The 13083-nt window shown below is 42.9% G+C and overlaps 1 protein-coding gene across 1 annotated transcript in view; it reads right to left on the bottom strand.

The window, feature by feature from the left end:
• Positions 1 to 2063: 2063 nt before the first annotated feature.
• LOC147701487 (testicular acid phosphatase homolog) overlaps positions 2064 to 13083 on the bottom strand; it is a 196600-nt gene continuing 185580 nt past the window's right edge. Inside the window, exons 10-11 of the mRNA XM_086928661.1 lie at positions 11199 to 11377; positions 2064 to 3450 (exon numbers count right to left, since the gene is read on the bottom strand). Coding sequence (XP_086784787.1) covers positions 3344 to 3450; positions 11199 to 11377 — 286 coding nt within the window. The 3' untranslated portion in view covers positions 2064 to 3343. The remainder of the gene's footprint in view (positions 3451 to 11198; positions 11378 to 13083) is intronic.

The raw sequence follows: 13083 nt of genomic DNA, 5'->3' as shown, positions 1-13083 counted from the left end.
GTAAACCTTATTCTAGTTTGTAAGTCTAGAGTCCACCTCAACTGATACACAGTCAGATAATCCTGTCATTGCCACGAAAATGTACTAAAGTTACTAGCCACATTTCCTTAATGATAATAAAAGTTCATTTTTGTTCTTTTCCAAAAGGAATAACACAGATTGGATACTTTATTTATTGCGAGTCATACATATGTAGCCTGAACCAGAAGTCCCAGTCCCACAAACTCCTCCAAGATTAAGCCTTGATTGTTTGACTTCACCACCTCCAAAAAGCAATGCCTAAAAAGAAGGCCCTTGGCTCTTCAGTGAGTTCACAGAAGTGCCCTATTTCTGCATTTCCATGGACAGTAGGAGTGCTCGCTAAAAGGATTTTCTACCTGTTCCTGTGTTGTGCAGGGCCCAGAGAGCTGGCCTGACACAGGTGCTTAAGAAATACCCCAAACAAGAACATCTCGAGAGCCCCTGATCATCTTTGAGGACTTGCGATTATTATTGGCCCCACAGCAAGTGTCTGATTCTGCCCTTGAGTAGCATGTTTAGGGCCAGATGCAGGAAGCCTAATACCGGCCGGTAACGGCCGTTACCGGCCGGTATTAGGCTTTTCAGATGTAGGAGGCCACATTTCAGGATTTGGTAATTTACCGAATCGGTAATTTAAGAAATCGGTAAATTACCGAATTCTTAAAATACCGATTCGGTAAATTACCGAATCTTTAATGTAGGGAGCACTCAAGTGAGTGCTTCTTACATTTAAGGATTCGTTATTTACCACCAACTATTAGTTGGTGGTAAATAGCGAATTCCTTTTAAAAAGCAATTTTTTGCTTTTTATTCAGTGCCATGTGGCAGACATACATGCATTTAGGGCATGTATGTGTGCCACATGTGCACCCATGCACCTTTCAGGGGTGCAACAGGGTGTCAATGTGACACCCTGCCAACCTTGAAAGGGCTCCCCCTATTACCGATTCGGTATTTACCGATTCGATATTTACTGAATCGGTAATTACCGAATCGTTAATTCCCATTCATTCCTATGGGCCACCAGGCCCATAGGAATGAATGGGAATTACTGAATCGGTATGTACCGATTCGGTAAATACCGATTCGGTAAATGACGATTCTTAATTACCGAATCTTACCAATTCGGTAATTTTTACCGAAAAATTATCGACATCCCATTTACCTATTCTTAACTATCGAATCTGTAAAATTTGGTATTTAAGAATAGGTAAATTGAGATTACCTACATCTGGCCCTTAGTGTGATAGAGTGGTATGTTTAGAGTACTGTTTAGGAATGAAATAAAGATAATAACTTTTTAAGAGAAATTAATTCAATGTATTTATTTGTATAATCCAGTGATATATATAAAAACAATGGCATACAATAAATATCCACATACAATTCATTTACAGTATTAAAAAATAAAGGAAGTCTTTAGTATTGTATTCTGTTCCATTAAGTTAGAGATAAATGTACCTACTGTTAAATAACAGCAATATCTATGACAGTTTAAAATAGTGGTTTTTAGCTTGAGGTCCGCGAACCCCTGGGTCAACAGCACCTTCTGAGGGAGTTCACGGACCCATATGACCTGTATTTAACGTCAATACCCATAAGCATTTTGAGCTAAATACCTTTATAAAGATGGTTCTTCCTACAAAGATATTAGTTTCATGAAGTCACAATGTATTTGTTACGTTTATTAATAAAATCAATACAATTATGTTAAAAAATCATGAGCTTTTTAAAAAACATTTTTAGTCAGACGCTGACTGCTAGTTCAGAACAGAGAATGTGTGTTTGCGCGCATTCACTGTTTGCATTCAAACACGCTACGACCTGAACAAGCAGTCAGCTTCTGACTGAAATACTTTTGAATTGCTTATAATTTTCTTGAAAATGATTTGCATCTGCTGACTTTGGGAGACAGGTTTCGACCTTCTCAGTGATCTATGCATGCACACCCAGCTAGGCTACCCAAAAGGGTTCTTTCATGCTGCAAGTTCTCGCATCCGGGGCCTTTCGGGGGAAGCACTTACAGACTCCGAGCACTTACACTGCTTGTATTGGAAAGGAGACATGCCTACACTTTTCAGAAGGGCACTTACACTACTTGTACTGGAAAGGAGGCATGCCTGCACTTTTCAGAAGGGCACTTATACTACTTGTACTGGAAAGGAGGTATGCCTACACTTTTCAGAAGGGCACTTATACTACTTGTACTGGAAAGGAGGCATGCCTGCACTTTTCAGAAGGGCAGATGTACTTCCACATGCACTTCCCAGTACTTTGGCATACTGAACACCTGGTCTTCAAGCTGTCATTGTCTTTGTCACCTTTTGATACAAAGACCTGCATGGTCTGGTCTCCAGCTTTACCAATACCAAGCTCGATCGGTGCCCAGAGTCTGTCTGAGGCCACTGTTGATCCTGTTACTAGCTCTGCCCAACCACGTCTACTGATTTCACGATTATCTGCTGATTTATGAATATGACCTGGATCTTATACCATTGTGCAGTCTCTCTAATATTAAAACTTACAGTGCAGAGGTGAGTAGATATGCTGAGTTGATATCAAGTGCAGATCGTAGAATTGGCTTGGGGGCCCATGGATAGCCGATGATGATTCAAGGAAGACCGAAGAGGTCAAAGTGTGAAGAACCAATGGTTTAAAACATCTCCTGACATATTTTATTAACGGTTTTAGCTTTTTCCTAGAACATCGAACAGGAATCTAAGAAGACATTAAGATAGATCTGTCGACCTAGTAAACACAACTTTATGGCTTTGACATTATTGGTCTTATTATTATTACCATTCTTGTTATCATTATTATTATGTACAAATTATATGTTTTGAGAATTAAACTTTTTATCTTCTTTTATCTTCTTGTACAGGGAAAAACATTGTAGTCTTGATTGCTTTGCAGGCATATTTGCTGATTTTCTTTCTAGCTATGGAAAATTGATCAATCGATTGCATTAAATCGGTTAAAAAACACAATAGATTGTACACCCGGCCTCGAATAATCTTATAATAAGTTGGCATAGATCTTGTACAAGTGTCCAGCTCTCCCATCGAAGCTGAGAGCACATGCCCTAATTTCAACAATATGTACACATTTAATTTTATTTGTACAATTAAAAGAATTTGCTGAATCCCGAGTAAGTATGGTGCACGCCCTTAAAGCCGGTGACAATGGTGCAGTTTAGGTTGTAGCGGATGTGTGGCCCGCTGACCGGCTGAGAAGAGGTAGAGCCATTGAGCCTTCACTGTCCACACCGACCCTGTCCCAGTGTGCGGATCCGTCGGGTGCCGTGTCTCAGATGTTCATCCTCTCACATGGTCCTGTAGCGTTTTCTGAGTCTACCGTACAGCACTGCCAGCATCAGCGTTGCCAGCCCCAGGATCACCGCAGTCACAGACAAGGCAATCAGGGCTCTTCCTGCAGAATAGAGCATACAGAGAATCAGAACTGACAGTGGCGATGGAGCACGTGCTCACATTCCAGGGCTGAGAGTGTGAGTGACGCAAGCCGCACTGCGTGTCCAGTGCTGACCAATCACTTACTGGTATGAATTTTACAATCAGTGCCTTGTGCCTTAGGCGCCGTCCAAGCATGACATGCCATGATTCTATTCATGGTCTGCACCTAGCTCTAGGCAGAGGCGGGTAGGCCAACACATTAGCAGGGGAAGCACAACCAGAGCCTAGCCCAGGATGTGTCTCGGATCTTAGAGCCCGTGCACGAACCGAGCCCTTAAAAATATGATTTATGTAAATCATACAACAAACTACGTAAAATATGATAATGTCTCTTCTAAGATGAAAAAAACAATTTTATTCAACATGTGGAAGCTTTGACATTAATAGGACATATTATGGCTCTGCACTGAGATGTACTTATTACAAGTGATAGTTTTTTACAACTGGTAGTCTGAACTCCCATATTCAAACGTGTTGTCATACACAATAGTGGAAGGAGCACGATGGGAACAGAAGGCTAGAGAACTTAAAGTTTATTGGAAATTTCAAGAGCCTACGCCCGGCACTGATTACCACAAGGGAGTCCCTGGCAAACTGGCCAGTCACCAGCTAAGAACTTCCAGGAGTGTCAGGACGGAACGTGGAACTACCGTTAAATCACAACAGTACATGAGGTAAGTACATTAGCATAACTAGTATTCTATAAGTACATTTGCATGACTAATAGTACAACACCTTCCCCTTTGCAAAACAAACACTAAAACCAAAAAAGTAAAGAAAAGAATAGATAAATTATTACAAGAAAGCAGTGCAGCTAGGACATACAAAAACCCTTAAACCTTGCGGGTAGATTAACTTTGCAAGCAGGTCTACTTTCACTACGAATAAGCCCATCAGCATGGGAATGAACATTTAGAGGCACATCAGATCTGTCAGATTGCTCCACTATGGAAACTAATTGCCCAGTGGAACCAACTTCCGAAGGGAAATCAGCACTTGACATGATGGAGAGTTCCACAGAACGAACAACATATTCCACAGTGGTGTGCGACCACCAGGAACCATCAAGTGACCGGAGACACCTGAGAGCCAAAAGACCCTACTTGTGAATTTAACAAAATGTCAGTCTGTTCCGCATCAGTTTCATCAAACTTCATTTGCTTCACCATCCTTGCCATCAATCAGTACGGCACCTTTGGAAACTCTGCTAACTTTTATGAATGACATAAATTGAGATTCCCCTCTCTGCAATTTGTAGTTTTTTTTTATAAGTACCCAATCACCAATATTCAAAACAAGTTTTTTAACATTATTTTTTTTGTCAAAATACTCTTTGCAATGTCTCTGCATAGACAACACAGAACGTGTGACCTTATTATGCATTTTATCTCCATCAAACTCAGCAGAAGACTAGGGGCCATATGTATCATCAAACCAATTTGCATTTCCTAAATAGCGAATTTTAAGGAATCGCTATTTAGGAAATGCAAAATGGTATGTATGAACAAAATCGCTTTTTTATAGCGATTCCTTACCATTCCTAATTTGCGATTAGCAAATTGCTAATCGCAAATTACCCATTCATTTCTATGGGCCAGGAGGCCCATAGGAATGAAGGGGCAATTTGCGATTAGCAATTTGCTACTCGCAAATTAGGAATTTATTCAAGGGTGCAGGGGTGTCTCAAGAACACCCTGCTGCACCCCTGAAAAAGACATTTGGGGGCATATGGCGCACATACATGCCCTAAGGGCATGTATGGGCGTCATATGGCACCTTTGTTTTTTTTGAAAGAAGCATTATTAAAAGAATTCACAACTTACCACCAACTAGAAGTTGGTGGTAATTTGCGATTACTTAATGGCATGTTTTCCATATTTTTTCTTTGATACATTGCATTTAAGGAATTGCAAAAATTGCGATTCCTTAAGTGCAATCGCAAAATAAGGAATAGCAAATTTTGCGATTCCTTATTTTGATGCAAAAATGTTTGATACATACCATTTAGGTAATTAGCATTCGCAAAGGCCGAAAATCGCAGAATTTCGGCCTTTGCGAATGCTAATTAGCTTCATACATATGGCCCTTAGTCTCCAACTGCTCTGGACACAAATGTCTCATAGGCTTAAAAGGAGAAACCCAACTCCCATATCTTTTTTCTCCGAAAATCACCCATATCCAGACCAGAAGCTAAAGAGGTCTGAATACCCTCCTTCAAGAATCTATTAATCCTCCTCACCAAACTGTTAGAGGTGGGGAGAATACAAAGCAACAAACTGTCTCATGGAAGCAGAAGTGAAATGCGTTCTATTATGTGTAACCAGAACAGTAGGGACACCTTCAATCTGGAATACTTTTTTCAAAAACGTAATCACCAAAGCCTTAGTGGGAGCTGCAGTAAAATCAAAATATACCCACTTAAACAAGCACTGGCGTTGCCAATAGGTTTTGCATTTGGAAAGTTGGAGCTATTGGTTTTGTAAATGACATTTTATATTTATATATTGTTATTGACAATGCCAATAATGATATATAAATATAAAATGTCATTTACAAAACCAATAGCTCCAACTTTCCAAATGCGAAACCTATTGGCAACGCCAGTGCTTGTTAACCAGAGCCTCTTTGCCGCACTGCGGCTGCCTCCATTTTCAAAGTCACCGGGCGCTTTCTGAACGAGCAGGCCGGCTCCATTGCAAAGTATCAAGGCTGCTTTTGTAACGAAAGCAGTTAGCAGCGTAAATCAGCGCCAAGCACTGGGCATGACCTTTTCTAGGCGCAGATACTGCCTCGATTCCACCCAGACGCCGCTGCTGCAGTGTAATATTCCACAAACACTTCAAACAAAATGCCACTTCAAAGTGTATATTGTTTATTCTTGGAGGCAAAGAAAATACGAGTTTGCCAGTTCAAAACCAAAAAAACACGGGGGCCAGAATCTTTAAGTGACCTAAACTGGAAATAGTTTTAGTACAATAACTGGTAGTAGAAATCGTTTTAGCCAAAAGGCCTGGTTGCAGCTTTGTTTTGTTAAACGGGGTGTGTTTTAAAGTGAGGCATTGGGGCTGGAAAGTTTTACGATCGTCCTGAGAAGAGAAATGTCGAACAAAGACAGTATTTCACTGCAGGCTGGCAGACAGCTACGGAAGGTATTTACGGCTTTACTGCAGTGCGGCACTGCGCGCTGCTGCGGCCAGGAAGTGAGGGGGGGCTGGAGCAATCCGCATACACATGTAAATTGGAAATGAGGTGCAATTTGTAAAAAGTACCAGATCCAAAGTGTTTCTTGAAAGAAAGAGAAGTGTTTGCCAATAGGTTTCGCATTTGGAAAGTTGGAGCTATTGGTTTTGTAAATGACATTTTATATTTATATATCGTTATTGGCATTGTCAATAACAATATATAAATATAAAATGTCATTTACAAAACCAATAGCTCCAACTTTCCAAATGCGAAACCTATTGGCAATGCCAGTGCTTGTTTTCTTCTGGGTGTGCCACATTCTCTTGAACTGTAGACCGGCATGCGGTGAGGAGCATTGCTGGAATTACTTACAGAAGTGTGTGTGTGTGTGTGTGTTGGGGGTTGGACAAGACACACGGCAATCTCAGTCGCTTCTAAGCACTAGATGTAAATCAAAAGGTCAATGTTATGCATGACCCCACTAGCTAGTCTTACATTTTTTAGTTAAGAAAACTTTGTATTATGGAACTTGTTGCGCTTTCCTTTGTAAGTAACGATTTAGAACTCGCAGGATACAAAGTGCTGTTCAATGAAATGCTAGGACTGGCTAAAGGGGGCACACTCGGACGTTGGTATAAGGGAAACTTCAGGTTCCAGAATGCAATTTGGTATTCGCTAAAAACGAAGACCTGGGGGGAGGAGTTAGCTGTCACAGAAGGCAGTCCAAATCAATGCGAAAGTCTGTGTAAATATTTTCTTGATGACAATGAGGTAAAATTGGTTAAAACTATCATGAAAAATAAATGATTGTTAGACTGATGGTAAACATAAAGAAGAAATGTGCAATTTCAACATTACTGAATGTGTAAACTGGATACTTTCATTCAAATGAAAGTATGCTGGCAAATGGCCAGAGGGAAGCCGGATGGGGGCGGGAGAGCCTGGTGGGGGGGCGGGAATACAAGCGAGGGGAGGAGAAGTGTGTCAGGCGGATTAGGGAGATGCGCAGAGGGAAGCCGGATGGGGGCGGGAGAGCCTGGTGGGGGGGAGGGAATGCGAGCGAGGGGAGGAGAAGTGTGGCAGGCGGATTAGGGAGATGCGTGTGCTTGTGTGGTCACGTGACCTGCTTTTGTGGTCACGTGACTCACATGCACTGTGAAAAAAACGCAGTAGTTTGACGAGTCGATGGAGCACTTGAATTCTCGCCTATTACATTCGCAAGCGAATGATAATAGGCGAAACCTAAAAATATAATTGTTTAACACGAATATACATCTTTTGTTAGAAGGTAAAGCATCAAAGTTACTGCAATGTCCAAACTATCTTATCCCAAGGATTCTCAGGTAACGACACCACATGCAAAGGCGAGTCAAAGGTCTTCCAATGCTTATCAGAATTAAGACAAATGTCACACAAGTTTATCCACTTGATCACCTGAGAATCCACTGAAGGACACCAGTAATACTGTTTCAATTTCTTGCATGCACCACCCAAATTGCCCTCGTGAGCTAAACCAATCAACAAGGCTCAAATGCAACCCGGGGGTAGGTGGATCCTAAACATCCTAATGCATGGGATGATCATTGACAATTCCTCAGACACCTAAACAAAAGGTTTAATATTCGAATCCAAATTCCTCTCTTTGGGCCAACAATTCTTAGGTACTTTTTTCAAAACTACATCTGAGTCCAATGCCTTCAGCCATTCCATTTTAGAGGCTGCTCACTTGTCCTTCAACATGTTATCCAAAAAGGCCACCACACATTCAACATCTTCCTCTGGATCAGCTGCAGAATCAAGCTTTAAAGGTATTCTTGACAAACAGTCTGCCCTCCTGTTCTTACCACCAAGAATGTTGTTAATGGTCAATTAAAACTCCTGGAGATGAGCTAATAGCCTGACTAACCAAGAAGAAGCCCTACCGTGCCATTCCCATCTAGCATGGAAATGAAAGGCTTGTGGTCAATATAAATCTCAAATTCTGAGCTCCACAAAAAAGTCTTAAACTTTTCCACAGCCCTACTGCAGGCAAGAGCCTCACGCTCAATGGTGCTGTAGTTAGCCTCTTACTGTTTCAAACAGCAGTAAGCAAATGCTACAGTCTGCTCCTTTCCATTCACCCATTGTGAAAGAAGTGCACCCAAACCGACTCGACTGGCATCTACCGTCAGACAGCACTTACTCTCTGAGTCAAAAGAGGAAAGGGCATTAGCAGATTCTAGAGAATGCATCTTCAGCAGGCTCGTTCCAGTCGAATTTTGCACCTTTTTTAAGTAAAGCACTTACAGCTAGATTCATCAAGCATTTTTGCGAGTGCAAACGATGCGAATCGCTAAATTCCGCCGTTTGTGCCCGCAAAAAAAGCATTTCGAATTTATCAATGGGTCATGAACTCGCAATTTGAAAAATCGCAAATAATTGCGCCGAGACGCCTTAGCGCCGAGACGCCCAAGGGTAATTGTACGCGCTTTATAAATATCACAAACATAAACATAAACATAAACAATTGCGATATTTCAAATTGCGATCGCATATAAGGAATTTCAATTTGAGATTCCTTAAATGCTATTCATGAACCTTTGAAAAATTGCGATTTCGCAATTTTTTGCCGCTATTTACTGCGAAGTCTGACTTCGTGGTAAATAGCGAAAACTGAGAAAATGCACTTTTGTGCATTTTTCTCAGTTGTATGTTACACACACACATGTCCTTTGGACATGTGTGTGCGCAACATCAGTCTACATTTTCATTTCAGGGGTGCTACAGGATGTCCTTTGGACACCCCTGGCACCCTTGAAATCGCATCCTTATTTGCGATTAGCAAATTGCTAATCGCAAATAAGGAATGTGTAGGAATCGCAATTTATTTAGCGATTCCTACATGAATCCCGTTTTGCAAGTCCTTAGTAGCGATTCCTTAATAATCGCTATTAAGGACTCGCAAAACGGGACAATGATGAATCTGGCTGTTAATGGCTGCACAATAAAAGCATACCACTAAATAAGTCTCGAGTAGTACTCACTAACCCCTAAAAAAGACCAAAGTGAATCTTTATCTTTGAGTGGAACAGCATCTTGAATAGCCTGCACCAGTGAAAATGTACGTGTAATCCCTTCAGTTGTAATGTGATGACCCAAATAATCTAGGGCCATATGGACATACCCCCACATGCATCAAGCATTTTTGGAGTCGCAAACGGTGCGATTCCTTAAAATCGACCGTTTGCGATTCCAAAAGTGCTTTTTGGGATGCATGAAGCAATTTTAGAAATCGCAACATTTTTGCGATTTCTAAAATTGCGATTGCTTTTAAGAAATCGCAAATTTGCGATTTCTTAAAAGCAATGCATGATTACTTTTAAAATTGCGAAATCGCAATTAGGGGGTCAAATTTACCGAGTGGTTGAACCACTCGGTAAATTTGCAAAAAGTGTTTAAAACGCGGAAAATGCATTTTTTTCAACATTCATGTTACGGACACACATGTCTTTAGGACATGTGTGTGTGAAACATGATGCGAAAAATACATTTATGGGGTGCATGGGGGTCCTTTGGACCCCCCCCCCTGCACCCATGAAATGCATTAACAAATTGCGATTTTCAAAGTGAAAATCGCAATTTGCTAATGCCTTCCCATTGCTTCCTATGGGCCTTTTGGCCCATAGGAACCAATGGGAATAGAGAACTCGCAAATTGTATTTCGGTAATTTATGCGATTCTGTAAAAATTGCGATTTTTACCGAATCGCATAAATTTACCGAAAATATTCATGCATCCCGTTTTGCGAAGTCTAAATTGCGAATCACTATTTTTCGCAATTAAGAATTCGCAAAAACCCGGGATGATGCATGTGGGGGTTTGTGTTTTTCCAGTCACGAACGGCTAAATTCACGGAGACTGGCCATTTACAACCAGAAAAATGCGTTCTTAAATGTACAAAATGCACAATGTGATTTGGTAACTTGTTACTGAATCACATTTTGCAATTGTGATTTAGTATTTGGAAGGGGCACATTTAGAGTATTCCTTCCAAGTACCGAATCTGTATGGTATGTATTACTGTTTTGTGACTGAATTCAGGTCGCAAAACAGTAATATATTTCCACTAGTTTAAAATTGGTGGTAACCCATTCACAAAGGGAAAGTGGTCCTATGGGGACCTCTTCCTCTCTGAGAATGTAAATAAAAATATTTTTTAGAGCCGGCAGCAGTCCCTTGGACCACTGCCTACTCTTAAAAAATGAAACTGCAAAGTTTCATTTTTTCTTTTTAAATGCATCCCATTTCCCTTTAGGACAAAGGGCTGCATTAAAAAAAATATTGCTTTATCAAAAAGCAATCACAGACATGGTGGTCTGCTGACCTCAGCATGCCACCATCCCTATGATGGCTGTGATTTCTAATGGGTCGCAAATTGCGACCTACCTCGACGATGCATGACGCTCTCTGTAGGACAGCAGTAGTTCACCCTCGTTAGTTCCAAGCTAGAATCCTGTGACCAGAAATGCTTGTATGAGGCACTACCTTGTCTGTAGTCGGTGGCATCTATCCGGTGACACTCCTTGCCCCAGTCCTCAGGGATAATGGGCTCCGTCAGCTCGATGAACCGATGCAGCGGACATGAGAAACTGCAGCCTGGCATCACCAGTGGGTATGGAGGTTGGCGGGAGGTGTTCCGGTACAGCATGCTGACACTGTAAGACCTGGAAAAACAGAGTATATCAACGAAGGGTCTCCTTTAAATGGGAAGACATGTCCGACTGTAGGGCTATTGGAATATGTTTCAACGGGCCACTGATGCATCTCTGGTGGTCATGCTGAAAGAAGTGCCACTAACAGTGCTGCTTGAGTTATTTGCCATATTTTGCGTTAGTTTAAATTTTATCTCTTTCTGCCCCCTGTTTTCACTTCTGCCTCCTTCCTTTTCCCGCCCTCTGTGCCTGTTTTTTCACTGCTGCTGCCCCCTGCCCCATTCCCACTCCTGCCTCCAAGCTGCACTTACCTCCCCTTCCTTTATTTAATAGTGGCCGTGCCGTTGGCACTCCGAAGATGCACCAAAGGCATGACCCGGCAGCGACCAGTGCCAGGGACCCTGGCTCTCTGGCCAACCATCACTGTGACTCAGCTGCCCTACTCACACTCAATCCCGGAAGATACAACTGCCAGCTGTTGAAGCCGAACACCACCCACGGCCAGTTCTCCTGCAGTCACTCCTGCCCAACCATCACCACCCTCTGCACCACCATGGCCGCCTCCCCCACGCCAGCCCCCAACTCCACTGAAGCTGTGAAGTGCATCCTCCTCAACGTGTGCTCCCTGTACAGACATGCCATAGAGATCTGGGACCTCCTCGACACCCTCTCGCCAAACGTCGCCTTCTTCAGAGAAACCTGGACCAACGCCTCCTCTGCCCCGACATCACCGCCGCCATTCCTAACAGATACAAGATCCAGAGGAAGGACCTCTCCCAATGCCCAGGAGGAGGACTCGCCATCGCACACAAGAGCTCCCTCCAACTCTCCTCCTCCAGCAGGGGCAACCCCCTCTCCAACACAGGACACCTTCAATTCTAGATCCAAACCAGCCCCAGTACCACGCTTCGCGGCACCCTTGCATACAGACACCCCAGGCCTCGTGCTCACCACTACCATTGTGGACCTCACTGCACCCCACCCCACCTCACTCCATCGCCTCCATAGACTACATACTCATCAATGACCTGAACTTCCACCCCAACAACCGCAGGGTCCCTGACTCCTAGACAACCTCGTCAACCACGGACTCAAGCAGCTAGTCACCACCCCCACACACAAGGCAGGACACACCCTCGACCCCATCTTCGCAGGTGGAAACAACATCCTGTTCAGCCACATCTCGCTGCCCCTCTGGACAGACCACCACTGCGTACACTTCTCTGTCAACACCACCACCACTCACAAACCCACACCGTGCCCACCACAAAGGAATTTGAGTAAGGTCACAGTGGAGCACCTCAACTCCACCCTCATCCACAACCCCCTCGCCACTACCGACGCCAACTCTGCAGCCAAGGAACTACACAGCTGGATCACTAGCTGCGTGGACAAGCTCGCAACCACTGACCTCCAAGAAGCCAGATGCTCCTGCAGACACCTCGAAAAATGATTGAGAAACACCAAAACCACCAAAGATCGTACCGCCTACAAGAACGCCATGACAGAATACCACCAACTCATAAGATCCACCAAGAGGACCTTCATCCGAAACAAAACGCTCACCAACTCCAGCAACTCAAAGGCACTTTTCAACATCATCCAGCAATTCACAAAACTCCCCAGCAAAGCCACAGAGGTCACACCCTCTCAGGGCCTCTGCAACAAGCTTGACTCCTACTTCCACCTGAAAATCAAGACCCTCTACGACAACTCCA

The sequence above is a fragment of the Lissotriton vulgaris genome, chromosome 7, assembly GCF_964263255.1.
Source record: "Lissotriton vulgaris chromosome 7, aLisVul1.2, whole genome shotgun sequence".
NCBI lineage: Eukaryota > Metazoa > Chordata > Amphibia > Caudata > Salamandridae > Lissotriton > Lissotriton vulgaris.
The sequence above is the reverse complement of the archived record's forward strand: the minus strand, read 5'-3'. Positions and strand labels throughout refer to the sequence as shown.